This window comes from Cotesia glomerata, linkage group LG3 (assembly GCF_020080835.1).
Source record: "Cotesia glomerata isolate CgM1 linkage group LG3, MPM_Cglom_v2.3, whole genome shotgun sequence".
Taxonomy (NCBI): Eukaryota; Metazoa; Arthropoda; class Insecta; order Hymenoptera; family Braconidae; genus Cotesia; species Cotesia glomerata.
The window spans coordinates 9,766,019-9,782,938 of NC_058160.1; the positions used below are offsets into that span (position 1 = coordinate 9,766,019).

The following is a 16,920-nucleotide window of genomic DNA, read 5'->3' on the forward strand; positions in this document are numbered from 1 at the left end:
ATAAATTTTTTTGAAAATTTTTTAAAATTATGATAATCAACTTTTTTTTTTTTTTTAATTTTTTTATGTATTTTTCAAAAAAATATATCAATAAAATCAAATAGAAATTTCATTCAAAAAAATTAAAATTAAAATGGTCGACCCCACGTGTAAATATTTACCAAAAAATTTATTTACGCAAGCTTAATTATTAATTTCACGATTTGAAAAAAAATTCTTACGCGTTATTTTTAAAGCAAAAGAATGTAAATTAGTAATATTACTGTTAAATAATTTAAAACAATTTTCCAAATTCCTTAAAGTTTATATATTTAATAATTAATTACGATCTAAACAACTTTGAGGAATTAAACAGGCAAATATTTATTCGAGAAAGAGGTGAAAAGGTAATAATAAAATTAATTATTCATAAATATTATTTAATTTTCTCAATTAAATATCCGAGATGTTTTACGTGGATTAAATATCTAAAGTTTTATTAACAAAGTTTTATTTCCGGGAGGATTATTATTTATACACCATACGTCAAACCGCATAATAATTTCAAGCAATCATAAATGATTTTTATTAAAAAAAAAAAAAACATTTTCGCACGTGGATCCAGAACAGGAAAAAGTTTTATCCCCAAGTAGTATTAGTACATATTTTAGTATAGTATTTATATACTTATAGGTGAATGAAAGCTCGAGAATGGAGGGGGAGAAAATAGCCGGTGAATTGATAGCAAGAGCCGCTGTGATTGGCTATTCCCTGCGCAAAAAGTAACCCGAGGGTGCGTAGTACAAGGGTTACCATTCAACCTACGTTTACTCGTATATATATTTACCAAGGATATATATATGAAGGAAAACGCGGGACATTTCTTCTCACCGTTATATCTGCAATCGTCGAGTCAGCATCTACCTCAGTTGCAGTTTATTGCAGCTTGGAAATTTTTCATTTTTTTTTAAGTACTTGGAAACATTTTTTTTTAATTACTATTCTTAAAATATAAGTTTAAAAAATTATTTTTTTTTTTAAGTGGTTCAAATTAAATCAACAGGTAAGTTGTAAAATTTTTTTATTTTTTGTGGATTAGTGTAATTAATTTTTAAGCTAGTAGTGTTTAAAAATAGTGCTTGAAATTTTTTATTGCATTAATTATTCAATAAAAAATTTATATAAATGTTTTTCACTAAAAATGTAATGTGATGTGCCGTGAATTTTCAAGTGACACAACTCTAATTAAATTAATTAACCGAGAAGTTTTTACGATACTTTTATTATCGTTAGAAAAAAAATAATTAACCCTCTAAAAATATAAACAAAGTTAATTAAAAGCCAACAAAAATAATTGTACAAACAAATACTTATCTAACAGTAATATATATATATATATATATATATATATATATATATATATATATTATTTATATTATAAAGTATGACAATTGTGTCACGGTTTGTATATTTATAGTACAAATAGTGGTAACATATGATGTTAGAAGTAAACTTTGTTAATATAATCGAGTATTGTTTGTACAATCGATTTCAATCCCGAATAACGGATGATCTATCATCTTGAAATTTAATTATCAACCAAGACAATTGTCTATTAATTCAATTTTATTAATGATATATTATTACACATTGATCTACACTGTCAACTATAATCATTAAAAATAATTTACTATTTTTAAAACTAAAATAAAAACAATTTGTTCGATATTAACAATCTAAATTTAGTTGATGGGTACAATGACATTAAAAGTATACTTTAAAGTGGTGCATTAATAATTCAATAACAAATTGACGATATTGGCTTCCGGGTTTTCGAGACTCATAAAAATGTCAGTCTATAGTCTACTTTTAAAATTCTAAACCCACATCATTATTAATAAATTTTAAAAGCAACAAAAATAGCTTATTTTTTATCCTACACTGTAAAAAATTTGCGGAGTGAACGCGGAGTGAATGAAGAGTGAATGATTTTTAATTGATTCACTCCCAGCGGGAGTGATATTTACTCCGAGAAGGAGTTACTTTTTATTAATAATAAAATTCACTCCACATTCACTCCCAAAATAAATGAATTTAGAAATAAATAAATTTTTGTAAAGAAAATATTTTTATAAACCCTTTTTATATTTAATTATTAAAAATTTAATTTATTATTTTTAATAATATTTCATTTTAATTATTATTATAATGTTTTTATTTGGGTCATTTCACGTCAAGTCGACCAATAGTTGGACTCGACCCCTTTCGATTTGGACAAATTTTGGTCAGAAGTTTTCTTTTATCTTATAACGAAGTTCTGCCAGAGGAAAAAAATTAAAAAAAATTTTTTCAAAAGTTATGCAAAATCCAAAATTTCACTATTTTCCATATTTTTTAAACTTATGTTTTAAAAATTTTGAAAACTATTGCAAGTAAAAAAATCGTATTGAGTGAGTTTTAAAGGAAATACTTGGGGCTATTAAAAAAAAAAATTTCCGAAAAAAAATTTAAAAAAATCTCCAATTTGTGAAATTTTGAATTTTTGAAAATTGTCAAAATTGACCGTCGACAATAAATTTTTGGCTCAAATTTTTTTGTGTACTACCTTGTACCAATCTTAAAAGATCCTGAAATTTTTGGAACTGTGTTTTTTGTTTTTTCAAAAATATGAATTTTTGAAATTTGTTAAAAAAAAATTTTTTTCTTAAATTTTTTTTTTTTTTTTTTTTTAATCCTCATTGAGTTTAGCAAATCGCGTAATTTTGATATTTTGAACAGTTGAAATTTCATTTGTTGGATAATGATGAGAAAAAAAACATTAATTGTATTTGTTTATTATTCGTTATTCATTTATATTGGTGACCAATCTATTGGTCGATTTGACGTGGAATGACCCTTATAGTAAATTAATTTTGAGATTTTTTTTGTAGAACGAAAATTCATCCTTATTTTATTTATTTTAAAAACTCCGAACGCGGATGTTTTTCGGAGTGAAATTCGAAATCACTCCAAAATTACTCTGAAATCACTCCGCAAATAAAAACTCCGGATTCACTCCCTACGCGGAGTGATTAATTCCTTCACTCCGGAACTCCGAGTGATGGGAGTGAAATTCACTCCCGATTCACTCCGGATTTTTTACAATGTAATGACCAAACAAGTGTTTGAATTTGTATAAAATTGAGTTATTGGTTTGCGATTGATCAATATCGTTTCCATTAATTTCTTCTACCCATGGTCCACTTTCGTCGCAGTGAACGTTGAATTTAAAGTCGCAGACCTGCTCTTTGGGGTTGAAGTACAAATCTTTCGGGCAGTCCATCACCCAGGCGTTTCCAAAAGAGCATTTGCAAAATTTGGTGCAGTCCTTGTGAGCAACGTGCACGGTTTTATTTTGAGGATTCGTTAACGGGCATGGTTTTACGCAGTCTGCTGTAGAAGCATTTTGTTTTCTGTAATTTCTGGTGAATCCAATTTTTGGAAGGTCTTTTTGATTTCCCGTGCATCCTGCTGACTTGGGGTAATCACAAACTTCAATAATTGGATTGTAGTGAAGAGTGTGTGGACAAAGCATAACAGAAGGTTTACCCCAATCGCACTTACAAAATTTGGTACAATTAATATGCGGCAATTGAGATGTATGCGCTTGATTATTATTTAAAGGGCATGTACCGATGCAACCTGAATTATCTGGTTTTTCTGGGGGAATTGGTGTTGGAGGTGTTGGAGGTTTAGTAGGTTTAGGTGTTGGAGGTGTTGTAGGTTCAGGTGTTGGAGGTGTTGTAGGTTTAGGTGTTGGAGGTGTTGTAGGTTCAAGTGTTGGAGGTGTTGTAGGTTCAGGTGTTGGAGGTGTTGTAGGTTTAGGTGTTGGAGGTGTACTAGGCTCAGGTGTTGGAGGTGTTACAGTATCATTATTATTAAAACATTGAGCTTGATTAGGATCAACGCATGTTCCATGCGGTAAACTGAACTGCAAATGCAATGGACAATTTTTAACCTCAGCAATACCATTTTTACAATGGCAATATTTATCACAAAGTTCATGAGCCACTAGAATAATTAAATCTGGATTATTATAAACAGGACACTCACTCGCACACTTATAAGACACATTAGGAGGCCCCGGCGTTGAAATAATTCCGTTAACGCGGTCACATTGAGCCTCTTCTGGCTCTAAGCACATTCCGTCTTCAAGACTAAAGTGAAGGCCTTCTGAACAATCTTTGGTCCATGGTACTGTGTCGTTGCATTTGCAATATTTGGTACAATCTTCATGAGCAAGCAGGTGAATTTGAGGAAGTTCATTGCTAGGACAATCCCCGAGACAAGTTAGAGGTTTGTCACGGCAGTCGGCCAATAGGTTTGCGCAATAGGTGTTATAGCGAATTCCCGATCTTGAATTGAGATACAATTTTTTTGACTGCATTTTTGGAGGATTTTCCGGATCTTGAGTCACTTGAGGAGTAATTGGAGTTGATGTTAGGTCCGTGCAATTAGCTTGCTCGGGGTCTGCACAGGTGTTGAATTCCAACGAGAAATGCAAGTTTGCTGGGCAAGGCATTTCAATGGGTCGGCCGTGATCGCACACGCAGTATTTTGAACAGTTGATGTGAGCCAAAAATATTATTGAACTGTTTATCGGTGTTTGGAGGGGACATTTTCCGATACACTCTTCTAAGGCCGTAGTTCCGCCGCAAAATACAATTAATAAAACTATAATGTTAATAAATAATTTTTATAGTTAATATTTGATAAATTTGATTATTTACACTGAGGAAAAACTTTTTTTGAAAAAAAATTGACATTTTTGTGATAAGAAATAAATTTGTTTAAAATTTTTGTAGAAAAAAAATTTTAAATAAACAACTTGCAAATTTTTATTGAAAATTATTGTTTTCTTAATTTAGCAAACTTTTTTTACAACAATAAAATTATTGAGAGAAAAATTTAAATATCTTCTGGTAAAAAATAAAATTTTAAACAAATTAATTTTTTGACACACCATTGCTCATTTATTTTCAAAACAAATGTTTTTTTCCTTATTGTAGACTACTTACCGATAGTAAATCGTGACATAATAAAATATTATCACGAAGTAACTCTGACAATTTCTGATAAATAAAATTTTTCTTTTCTCTTTTATATATCCCCAATCACTTAAAATTAACTGATATAAAAAAATATATAGAACTACACAAATAATGCTATTGATGCGATTTATTATCTTTTAAAAATTACTCAGATTATTCTATAAGTCACGTACATCCATTTAATATATCTTTATATTAATTTGTTAATGATAAGTCATATCTCGAAACTTTATCTAAGATAATCAGCTTCCCAAAACTAATAATATAAATCCTTTTTCTATTTTAGGCCTGATAACGACACTCAAATTGACGCTGAACTTAAATCAATCAATTTTATTTTATTTTTATTTATTTTAAAATTATGAATCGCATTATGGGGCTGAGTGATAACATTGGCTCAACGCTGGCGCTTATTGTTTTAACCACGTGGATTTTTGGGTCAGGAGTGACTTGCGATGAGCCTGAGACCATGTCTAGACCCACGAGGCCAAAAATGATGGCCAGTTCCGATGAACTGAGGAAATTTTTAGACGTTGTACGCGATTATTATACTGTCAGTAGTAAAGCAAGGTATTTTTTTTTTATAGTTGTAGAGTTAAAAAAAAATTCTTTTGATATCTTTAATAAATAATAAACTCTGGAATTTATTAAAGAATAATAAAGTAGTTTACTTAGCTTGTCAAAGTGTTATTTTAATATTTGTTGTTTGATTATTGTCGTAGGTATGGAAAAAGGGGAGTAATCCCGGCGATAATTGTTCACGATCGTCCCCACACACGTGTGATTATTGATTCACTGATGAAAACACTTGAAAGTGTTAAAAATAAACATCGAGAGCGAGAAAAAGTATTTAAGATTGAAAGAACAGCCGGCACCGGGCACAAAAGATACCATGATAATCGTGTTAAGCAAGAAAATAAAAAAAATATAAATATTCATACGAGAGTATTATTTAATTCATTATTACGACGATGGTTATATCATTTTAAAAATTAATTTTAATTTTTTTGGATAATTAAAAATTTTAATTGACTTCATTAATGTCCTGGCTATTGTGCAAATTGATTTAAAAATATTGAGTATTTAAATTAAAATAAAGATTTATTCGTTAATTATTACAATTAAAAATATTTTTACCATTAATTTTATTTAAAAAAATAATACAGATTTAATTAACAATAAAATCAATTTTAATTTTACCAATTTTAAAATAAAATAAAGTGATATTAGGTATACGTATTCATATACATATGGGTCATTCCACCAAATAAGAACATTTTTACGGAGCGACCCTCGCGGATTATGTTTAAAATTTATGGAGGTGTTCTCTATAATAAGAAATAAATTCCCTACAAGTTTCAGCCCTTAACATGCAGCGGTTCTGGAGTTATGATTTTTTGAAATTTTGAAAAAAAATTTTTTATAACTTTTTTATTAATTTTTCTGAAGAAGGAAGCTTTTTTATTAAAATCCACGAAAAATCTTATCTTGTCGGAAAAATTCTCAGCTTTTGAATGAAAATATCCATTTTATTATAAACACATCAGAAGACCCTTTGAAATCCAGTTAAAGTGGAAAAATTGATTTTTCTCGGTGTGCGGTGCAAGGTACATCCAATTTGACTTTTTTTTCTGAAAGATCAGAGTTTTTTACACAAAATATATGGTTTTCACGATGTGCATATTTTTTGTTCAATCGCAATTAAATTAAACGTAAAATCTTTATAATTAAAATACTTTTATTTTTGAACTTTTTTCAGATGTTGATACAGTTTTAATAAGAGCATATCCAATTTCATCATCTATCGGTAAAAGTGTGCAATGTCTGTGTACCCTTTACCGTTTCTGATAAAGAATATCGTACGTCTAACACATTTTTTTTGTCTAAATAATCATCATTCGTTATGAAAGTAAAATCAACGCCTGTAAAATTCTTGATTGCCCAGGAATTCAAATCTTGTGGTGCTAGTATATGTTTTTTATTTTCCATTTGTAATGAAGCTCTAGCAGCATGTCGTTTCACTGGACCTACAAACCCATCGCATGGTCCTTTGCCATGGGCAGTCGCAAAAAAATGCCACTCAACGATGATTCTAAAGTCAGCATAATATTAACATAAATTAGTAAATGTTTTTTTATTTTTAAATTACTGAGGTGCTCCATCTGAGAAGTAAAAAATCCTTTCAATAACAGTAAATTTTTCTCTTAAAAAAGAAATCAATTGTTCTTGAAATAAATAAATCAAAACTGTGTCATGTTTAAGGCAATCTGAGATACCAACTAAGCCTAAATGCTTAATAGTATCATTTTCGTTTTAGTAAACCACCATTTGAAGTATAGTAGCTTGGTCATTATTTCAATGATAGCCTTGAGCAGCTTCCTGCACAACAAACGCAATTCTCTACCAAGTTAAAAACTACCGCTAATCCACCACTCTTCAAATTTAATTTCGCATTAGGGAAAAACCGACTTTATATTTTTACTATAAAGTCATGTTTTAAAAGTTTCTCAAGTTGCGTCGCTAAGGTATCAATAAAGTCATCGGAATCCGAAATAACGTTTACAATGGTACATCGATCGGTTGATGTCCACATTTTAAATTCGATTTCATTTACATCAAATTCTTTAAACGATGGATGAAAGTAATTAATGATTTCTTCATTGTTTGGAAATCTATTACAACTTCTGAAGAAGTACGATTCCGTTGGTTTATTACAAATCAATTTATTCAATAAATTTTTATAAATTGATTAAGTTTCCATAATCCAATCAGTATTTCTCGCAAATTTTGGAAAATTACATCCTAAATAAGAAAATGGAATCGTAGTTGTGAACGCCATCTGCATTGTATAAACTCAATTTTTTAACGAGCAGTTTGAAATTTTAAATATTTAACAGAAAATTATTTTACTATCCCGAATAATCGTATAACGCTTAGCCGATATAACGTTTAATTTAATTGTGATTGAACAAAAAATATGCACATCGTGAAAACCATATATTTTGTGTAAAAAACTCTGATCTTTCAGAAAAAAAAGTCAAATTGGATGTACCTTGCACCGCACACCGAGAAAAATCAATTTTTCCACTTTAATTGGATTTCAAAGGGTCTTCTGATGTGTTTATGATAAAATGGATATTTTCATTCAAAAGCTGAGAATTTTTCCCACAAGATAAGATTTTTCGTGGATTTTAATAAAAAAGTTTTCCTCATCAGAAAAATTAATAAAAAAGTTAAAAAAAATTTTTTTTCAAAATTTCAAAAAATCATAACTCCAGAACCGCTGCATATTAAGGGCTGAAACTTGTAGGGAATTTATTTCTTATTATAGAGAACACCTCCATAAATTTTAAACATAATCCGCGAGGGTCGCCCCGTAAAAATGTTCTTATTTGGTGGAATGACCCATATATTATATAATCTATATATATATATATATATATATATATATATATATATATATATATATATATATATATATATATATATATATACATTTGTTGTATTTCAAATTTATCTAGAATAAATAACGTACTGATAACTACTGCACGATAGAATAAAACAGAAAAAAAATAATTTTACGTTATACAAAATCAATAAATGAATACTTTTTTAAATTTATTTGTTACAACAAAAATACTAAAAGAAAAAAAAAACAAATCTAGAGACTGTAATATAAATAATATATTATAATTATAGATGTAAGAATTTAAGTATATCAATTTTTAACTCAAAAAATAAACTGAAAATTGTTTTGTAAATAAATTATTTATGTTAAAGAGTAGTGATTGCTCCTATCCCAGAGCAATTAGCGTTGATGGGATAGTCACAAACTTCAAGATCTCTGTTGAAATGTAGATTGATCGAACACCTCATAACAGTCGGTTTACCCCAGTCGCATTTGCAATATTGCTCGCAGTCTTTATGAGGTAAGTGTTTTGTAGAATAAATATCATTTTCAAGTGGACACTGTCCGATGCAATCGTCAACATTTGATGGTAAGTAATTATCGACATGTACTTTCTCTGTGATTATTGGTGGGTTGTTATCAACAATAACATCTATTTTTGATTTCAAAGTCGTTGAATCTTCATCATTTGGTGCATCAGTAACCAAATTTTCACTATCCGGTACTTCAATTTCAGACACTGTTGTAGCTGCATCGTCAATATTGGATGTAATAGTTTTTAATTCTTCAGGATTTGGTTCATTAGTGACTGCTTCCTTTCCGGCAACAGTTGTCGGTTCTTCTTCAGATCCCGTAGTTTCATCTTTGTTATTTATCACTGGAGTCGTTGAATCACTGTCAGAAGCTTCAGTTGAAGAAATAGTTGTAGTTACTTCATTTTCATTAACAGAAACCGTGGTTCCATCTTCGGAGACTGAATTAGCCGATGTTGATGTCTGCACGTCTTTGGGAAATATCAATATTGGAACATTAAGATCACCCGGCGGAATTGGAGGTATTGTTGAAGGTATTCCACCACCTACACTGCACGCTGTAGACGCTCCAATTTCAAAATGAGAGCAATCTGGAATAGGTTTTTGGCACTGACCGTATTTAATGTTAAATACTAAAGACTCTGGACAGGTTTCGACAGTCGGTACACCCCACTCACGACAATGACAGAATTTACTGCTGTTATAATGCGGCAAAAGGAGTACATTGACGGTGTTATAAACAATCGGGCACGTTCCTAAGCAGTTTCTACGATCATTGCACTTGGCTAATTCAACTGACAAACATATGCGATCGTCCATGCTGAAGTGAAAATTTCTCTGGCAGGTTTTAACCGTAAGACATCCGTCATTGCAAAAACAATACTTAGTGCAATCTTGATGAGCCAGCAGAATCGGAGTTTCAATTGGATTTTTTGACTGTGGACATTTTCCGATGCACGCGTCGAACGGATGGGATAATACGATGCTTAATACTGTTGTTGATACTATCACTGTTAAAAATCATTTTAATTATTATTAATTGTTTAAGAAGAATGATATAAAGTGTGAAAGTTTGATAACTTACTCAAAAATTTAAACATTTTAAAATGTTTAGATTTATGTTAATATCGTCTAACACTAAGAATAATACTTATAATAATGATAGACTAAACTAATTTACCTCAATTTATATACTAGATTTTAATCCTTAATTCCCAAATTTAATAAATAATAAACGGTATCTGTGTTTATATTTATTAAGTAAATTCACACCTATCAATATTACTTTAGATTTACTTTATTTGATCCGACTGAGGTTTATCAAGCTTTAATTGTACATCATAGTCCACAATTATATTTTTTTATTTATTTTTAAAATTATAGCTGATTTATATTAGTAAAAAATTATTTTTATCAGTTTGTAGAATTATTAGACAATACTTTTAATTGATGTAAAATAAAAATATTTTAAATAGAAACAATTATAAAAAAAAACCCGACTCAAATATTTAAGTTTAATAAATATAATTATAAATTATTACGCGGGAATTTTTATTATTATTTTCTTGTAAAAAATCAGGTGAGTCGTCATCAATCTATTTTACAGGAACAAAATTGAATAAAAAATTATTTATTAATTTTAGGGGTCAGGAAATCAATGAAACTATAAATAAAATTTGTAAGTGCCTCTAATTTATATTTTTCTTTAATCGTATTAGATAAATTTAGATGCCTATACAGAGCTATTAAAACTGTAAAGCAATAGAAATAGAGTAGGGCTTGTTATTTTTATCCAGTTAGTCGATATTTAAGTATAAAAAGACCTCTAATCTATTATTGAATAGTTTTACACAGTCTTTACAAAGTATATTATTGATTACAACTTATAATGTTTAGCAGTAAATTTATAAGTAAGTTATCATTTTTATTTTGCGATATTAAACATGAGAATTTAATCAGCGGATGATCTAATTAAGATAATTCCTGCGCCATGATTCATAAAATAAATCTAACAAGTAATCTTATCTGTTTATAGTTATTTTTTTGATGATTGTTCTATCGATCTCGGGATCGCAGATCGATTTCGGCAGCGGAAAGCTTTATTCGGAACCAGAAATGACTCTACGTGCTGACGGATGTTCATTGGGAGAGTGCGACTCATCTAATCGTGAAGTTATTATGTACCCTCATTTAAATTGCTCTAAATATTGTCTGTGTAATTGGGGACGGTATCACGAAATGGATTGTCCTCCGACGCTTTATTTCAATTCTAAAATTTCAAACTGCGATATACCTCAAAATTCCGATTGTACCCCGCTCGAGTACTTTTTGGACAGCAAGCACCATTAAATTAAAATATATCAATGATATTTTCTTCAATTTTTTTTAACAAATAAATTATGGCAAGAAAAATTTATTTAAAATAATTCCATTTTTTAGAAGCTCGAAAAAATGAAAAATAAAATTGTTGAAAAATAATTTTTTTTACTTTATTTATTTTTAAAGAAAAATAAAAATATGTCAATGACCTTTCAATTATATTTACCTCAATTACTTTTTTTAACTTCCCGCTAAGAAAATCGAAGATTTTCAAAAATCGGGAAGTTATTGTTTTCACCCCGTTTTACAAAAATCGAGTTTTCATCAGATCTCGACGTTTGAAGGTCACAGGAAGCTTCTTGACTATCCCCACGAGGTTGTCACTGTGTGTGTGTGTGTGTGTGTGTGTGAGTCGCTTATAACTTTTGAACGACTGAACCGATCGGAACGTACTAAACGACGTTCTAAAGAGTTCCCTCAAGCTTAGATTTTCTGAGAATTTGAACCGATTCGGGCCGATAGATTTTGAGAAATTTTGAAAAATCTCAAAAAAATAAGAAAAAAATCATTTTTGAGTGGTTTTTTTTGGAATATCTTTTAAACGGCTCTATCGATCAACTTCAAAAACTAATCTGCCTTTAACCTTGAAAAACCACGCCGATCGTCGCTAATCCGGTCATAATCGGTTGATTCGTTCGAGAGATATCGTGAACGAAAGAAAACCGAAAAAAGGGTTTTCTTCTCGGATCGTTTTTGATGATATGGAATAATTTCAGAACTTAAAAAACCGCGTCGATCGCCGCCAAAAACGTGGAAATCGGTTGATTGGTTCAAGAGATATCCTCGATAAAATATTTGGAAACAAGTGTTTTTTTAACATAACTCCGACATTTTTTGGAATAACTTTTAAACGGCTGCACTGATCGATTTCAAAAACTAATCAGCTATTAGCATGAAAAAATTACGTCGATCGCCGTCAAGCCGGTCAAAATTGGTCAATTCGTTCAAGAAATATCATGAACGAAAGAAAACCAAAAAAAGAATTTTTTTGGAATTACTCCAAATTTCCTAGTTTTATCAATTCAAACTTGAAGATTCGTCATGAAACTAAAAAAATTGCGTCAAATACTGCCAACCGCGTGAAAATCGGTTGATTCATTTGAAAGTTAGTGCGATTTGAAAATTAAAAAAATATTGTTCTATGATACTTCTATCAGACTTTTAAGCTCGAAGAGCTCAAAATAACACATAAATTGCATTTTTGAGCTCGAAGAGCTCAAAAATGTTATTAGTGCAGTTTTATGCACCTAGGTATGGAATTAGCGGGAAGTTGCACGGATGGCCTTCAGGGTCTACCGTTTTTCTAATTTTTTAACAATTAAATTATAGCAAGAAAAATTTGTTTAAAAAATTCCATTTTTTAGAAGCTCGAAAAAATTAAAAATAAAATTTTTTTAAAATAATTTTTTGTTCTTATTTTATTTTTAAAGAAAAATAAAGTATTGTCAAGTATCTGTTAAGTTTAGTCTCATTTTTATTTTTTTGATTGTTTTAATTAAACAACAATAATAGTGTTGATACGCGTACAAAGGATTTCAAATCAGTATTCAAATATTGATTTCTGTCTATATATACCGCAAAATTTAATTAAACTTATTTTATTTTATCACGACTGACGTAACATATGATTTATTTGAATCCACAGGTTGAAAATAATTAAGTATTAAATAAACATTAAATATAAATACAACACTTGGATATATGAATAAAAATACTTTATATTAAAAACTTAAATAATAATAAAACAATAAAATTTTAAAAGGCTTTTAAATGAAAGAAAACAAATTTTTAATTGTTATTTTCAATTGACACACTTAGCCTCAGCGATATTAAACCGTAAATTTCCTGGACAGAGTTCAGCGTAAGCGCGTCCCTTGATACAATGGCAGTATTTGAACTGATCTTTATGCGGTAATACAACAGCGACATCAAAGATATCTTCCAAAGGACAATCTCCAACGCAATCTTCCGAGTCGATTTCTTTAGCGTAAAAATGGCGATTGAAATAATCCGTACTACCGTGAGGTAACCAGGAGGTCGATGAAGAAGGAACGGTTCCATTAATCCGGTCACACTCGACTACATAGGGGTTATCGCAACGTGCGAGATCCCAACTGAAGTGCAGGCCCGAGTAGCAATTTTCAACTACAGGATTGCCACGGATGCAGTGGCAGTATTTGGTGCAGTCAGCGTGAGTTAGCAAACAAGCTGCGTCAAGGTTTACAAAATCAGAAGGACACTCGCCGATGCAACCATAGCGTACACATCCTGCGATCGCCGGGTCCATACAAATCATGAGTTCTGGATTATAATGCAAACCCATGGGACAGTTCTCTACTGTTGAAACTCCATTGTGACAAACACAGAATTTAGTGCAGTCTTTGTTGGGCTCGAGGCAAATCCTGTCGGGATCATCGTCGGCAACACATTCATTATAGCAACCTTCTGCAGGTGGTTTCGGTGGTTTGGGTGGTTTCGGTGTCGTTGAAGTGCCACACCCAGCAACGTTCGGACTTACACACATACCAATTGTAGGACTGAAATTCAAACCTTCTGGACAATCTTCAAGAAATATTTCACCATCATCGCACTGACAATATTGCGTGCAATCTTCAGTTGGCCATCTGCAATTTTCATTTTGAGTGCATGTATGATCACAGGGACCTCTTGGCTCTTCTGTCGTTGTAGTTGTTGTTATATTTTCACAACCAGCAGTTTTAGGGTCAACACATTCAAAATAATCTAAACTGAAATGTAATCCTTCTGGACAAGAAACTATTGTTATTTCTCCTTGATAACACTTGCAATACATCGAGCAATTTGAATGCTTGATAAGACATGCTTTGTTGGGATCAAGATCACATTCTGATGACAAACAACCTTCGGGTATTGGCGCTGGTGTTGTAGTTGTTGTAGTAGTCGTCGTAGTCGTAGTTGTCGTAGTTGTTGTTGTTGTTGTTGATGTGGTAGTTGTTATATTACATCCAGCAGTTATAGGATCAACACAAATCCCCTCGTCCACACTAAAGTGAAGACCTTCTGGGCAGTCTTTTTCAATAGGATGACCATCAACACATAAGCAGTATTTACTACAGTCAGTGTTAGGTGTTGAACAAGTTACATTGTCAATAACCACTGTAGGACATTCAATAACACATCCTTTGGGTGGCGGTTCACATCCAGCTACTTCTTTCCTTGTACATTTTTGAGATTCTAGGTGAAAGTGCAAGCCAGGAGGGCAACTTTTCACAGTGATGTTAAGATTTCTGCAAATACAATACTTGTCACAGTCTTCATGGGCAAGGAAGCAGACTTTATTAGGGTCTTCGGTACTTGAACAAGTGCCAATACATCCCTCAAGAGCAGTAACTGTTCCGTTTAAGCGATCACATTTTGCTTCTTCTGGTTTAAGACACGTTCCTTGTTCAGGACTGAAATGGTAATTTAAAGGACAATCCTTGATAATCACAGCATCATTTTTTTTGCATAAACAGTATTTAAAACAATCATCGTGAGCTATTAACGTTGCACCGAACAAATTCCCGACTGGAGGGCATTTTCGAACACAATCATAAGATGGTTTAGATTCGATTTTTGAATTTTTACACTGCGATTTTCCATTCGGGACACAAGCTCCTTCTTCAGCATCAAAATCCGAATTATCCGAACAAGTTTTGACATTTGTATTGCCGTGTTTGCATAGACAGAATTTGGTACAGTCTTCGTGAGGTAAGAGGGTTGCTACGTTCTCAATGTCATCTGAACATTCTCCAATACATCTCACGTCGTTTTCTTTCTCTTGGGATGAATTGCTTCTAGAACCAAAAACCGCTGATGTTCTTTCCCAAAGTGATTGCACGAAATTGGTTAAGTTGGTGGTATTTGTTGATTTACTAAGCATCGGATCTAAGCATTCACCTTCTTCGAGACTAAACACCAAATTTGAACGACATTCTTGTAAATACGGAATTCCATACTTGCAATTGCAGAATTTTGTTTTTTCTCGATTAGCAAGAAGGTAAATTTTGCTCAGTCGATCGTTTGGACATTCGCCGTAGCAATCGTACGCTATTCGCTCAATATTTTTCGATGATTCAAACGGCGGAGTTAGTTGAAAATTTTCTGTTGAGGCCGACGCAATGTCGTTTAGAACGACGATCGCGAGTAGCGCTGAAATATAAATTATTGGATTTATGTTTAATTTAATGTAAATTGAACTAAAGTACTTACCCCAAAGTTTGAACATTTTAATTGAAACAATCAGAGAACTATTTAATGTGAGGATGAAACAAAATTGTAATTCTTTTTATATACGAAGATTGATTAGTGATTATTGATAAAAAGTAACTGATAGGGGGTAACACGATAAATCATTTTAATCGCACAAGGTGTGTTAATACGTGCGATTTATTATCTTTATCTTGTGCTGAATTTATCCTAAATTAATATAGATTCCTATTAGAGTGAATGTCCGTGAAGTTATTTTAATCTTTTATATTTTATCATTAATTTTTGATGACTTAATATTTAAGATTAGTATTTAGTTTGATCAAGTGACAATCACTTGACTTATGATCTTCATGGAAGTGAATTTTAAAAATGAAGTATAGTTTTTAAATTTAATTAATTAAAAAACTCTAGGTTTAATTAATTATTATGGTATTTAATTAATTTTAAATTTAAATAAAAATTTACGAAAAGCTTTTTGTAATTTAGCTTTTTTTTAAATTTTTAACTTCCCGCTAAGAAAATCGAAGATTTTCCAAAATCGGGAAGTTATTGTTTTCACCCCGTTTTACAAAAATCGAGTTTTCATCGAATCTCGACGTTTCGAGGTCCTAGGAAGCTTCCCTGACTATTCCCGCGATGGTGTCTGTATGTTTGTGTGTGTGTGTGTGTGTGTGTGTTTTTTTTTATAGAGGAGGTAAAATTCATTTACGTATGCCAGGACTTGGTGTTGGTGCCTGGGTATGTTGGACTCAGAAGTCAATATTCTTTCGCAACAATACCGACTAAACATCCTCCTCTCTCCTTTCCCCATAGATGTTACAGGGAAGACTGGATCGGGACCGCGTTAGCATTACTTCGATCCAGTCCATGTTGCGTCTCACGACACCTACTTCTTGTTACTACTGGTTTCTAATCCCTTTCTGCGATTTTTTCGTTTAAAAGGCGCTGCGCGTAGGCTGCGACAGCTGACCAGTTTTCTTCTTTTGTGATCATGCAGGTTACCAAGCTCTCATTACCAACACTCGAAAAACGTGTGCTCGGCGTTGTCAATTTTGTCTGGGCAGTATTTGCACGTTGGTGTGCTGTGCAAACCCATCTTGAAAAGATAGGCATTGAACTGCCCATGTCCCGTCAATAGCTGGGTCAGGAAGGAGTCCGTGTCCCCGTGCTTTCGAGAAAGCCAGACGTTGATGTTTGGGATCAGGCACGCTGTCTATCTGCCCGTCTCTCCCGATGTCCATCAGTCCTGCCACTCTTGCTGCGTTTCCGCCTTTATCCTCGTTCTTGCGTCCTTCATGTT

At 31.6% G+C, this 16,920-nt stretch overlaps 4 protein-coding genes across 4 annotated transcripts; 1 reads left to right on the forward strand and 3 right to left on the reverse strand.

Moving 5' to 3' along the window:
• Positions 1 to 1,657: 1,657 nt before the first annotated feature.
• On the reverse strand, positions 1,658 to 5,129 carry LOC123260526. Its single transcript, XM_044721665.1, has 3 exons — positions 5,037 to 5,129; positions 3,123 to 4,692; positions 1,658 to 1,911 (listed from the first exon to the last, which is right to left on the reverse strand). The coding sequence occupies exons 1-3, from the start codon at positions 5,053 to 5,055 to the stop codon at positions 1,884 to 1,886; spliced, it is 1,617 nt and encodes a 538-aa protein (XP_044577600.1). The 5' UTR covers positions 5,056 to 5,129; the 3' UTR covers positions 1,658 to 1,883.
• A 192-nt stretch (positions 5,130 to 5,321) lies between these two features.
• On the forward strand, positions 5,322 to 6,080 carry LOC123261233. Its single transcript, XM_044722786.1, has 2 exons — positions 5,322 to 5,639; positions 5,792 to 6,080. The coding sequence occupies exons 1-2, from the start codon at positions 5,431 to 5,433 to the stop codon at positions 6,063 to 6,065; spliced, it is 483 nt and encodes a 160-aa protein (XP_044578721.1). The 5' UTR covers positions 5,322 to 5,430; the 3' UTR covers positions 6,066 to 6,080.
• Positions 6,081 to 8,843: 2,763 nt separating this feature from the next.
• LOC123260527 lies at positions 8,844 to 10,172 on the reverse strand. The gene is made up of 2 exons (XM_044721666.1): positions 10,096 to 10,172; positions 8,844 to 10,021 (listed from the first exon to the last, which is right to left on the reverse strand). The coding sequence occupies exons 1-2, from the start codon at positions 10,109 to 10,111 to the stop codon at positions 8,844 to 8,846; spliced, it is 1,194 nt and encodes a 397-aa protein (XP_044577601.1). The 5' UTR covers positions 10,112 to 10,172.
• Positions 10,173 to 13,176: 3,004 nt separating this feature from the next.
• On the reverse strand, positions 13,177 to 15,748 carry LOC123260528 (zonadhesin-like). The gene is made up of 2 exons (XM_044721667.1): positions 15,621 to 15,748; positions 13,177 to 15,560 (listed from the first exon to the last, which is right to left on the reverse strand). Exons 1-2 carry the CDS (start codon positions 15,634 to 15,636, stop codon positions 13,192 to 13,194), a joined length of 2,385 nt encoding a protein of 794 aa, XP_044577602.1. The 5' UTR covers positions 15,637 to 15,748; the 3' UTR covers positions 13,177 to 13,191.
• Between the last annotated feature and the right edge of the window lie 1,172 nt (positions 15,749 to 16,920).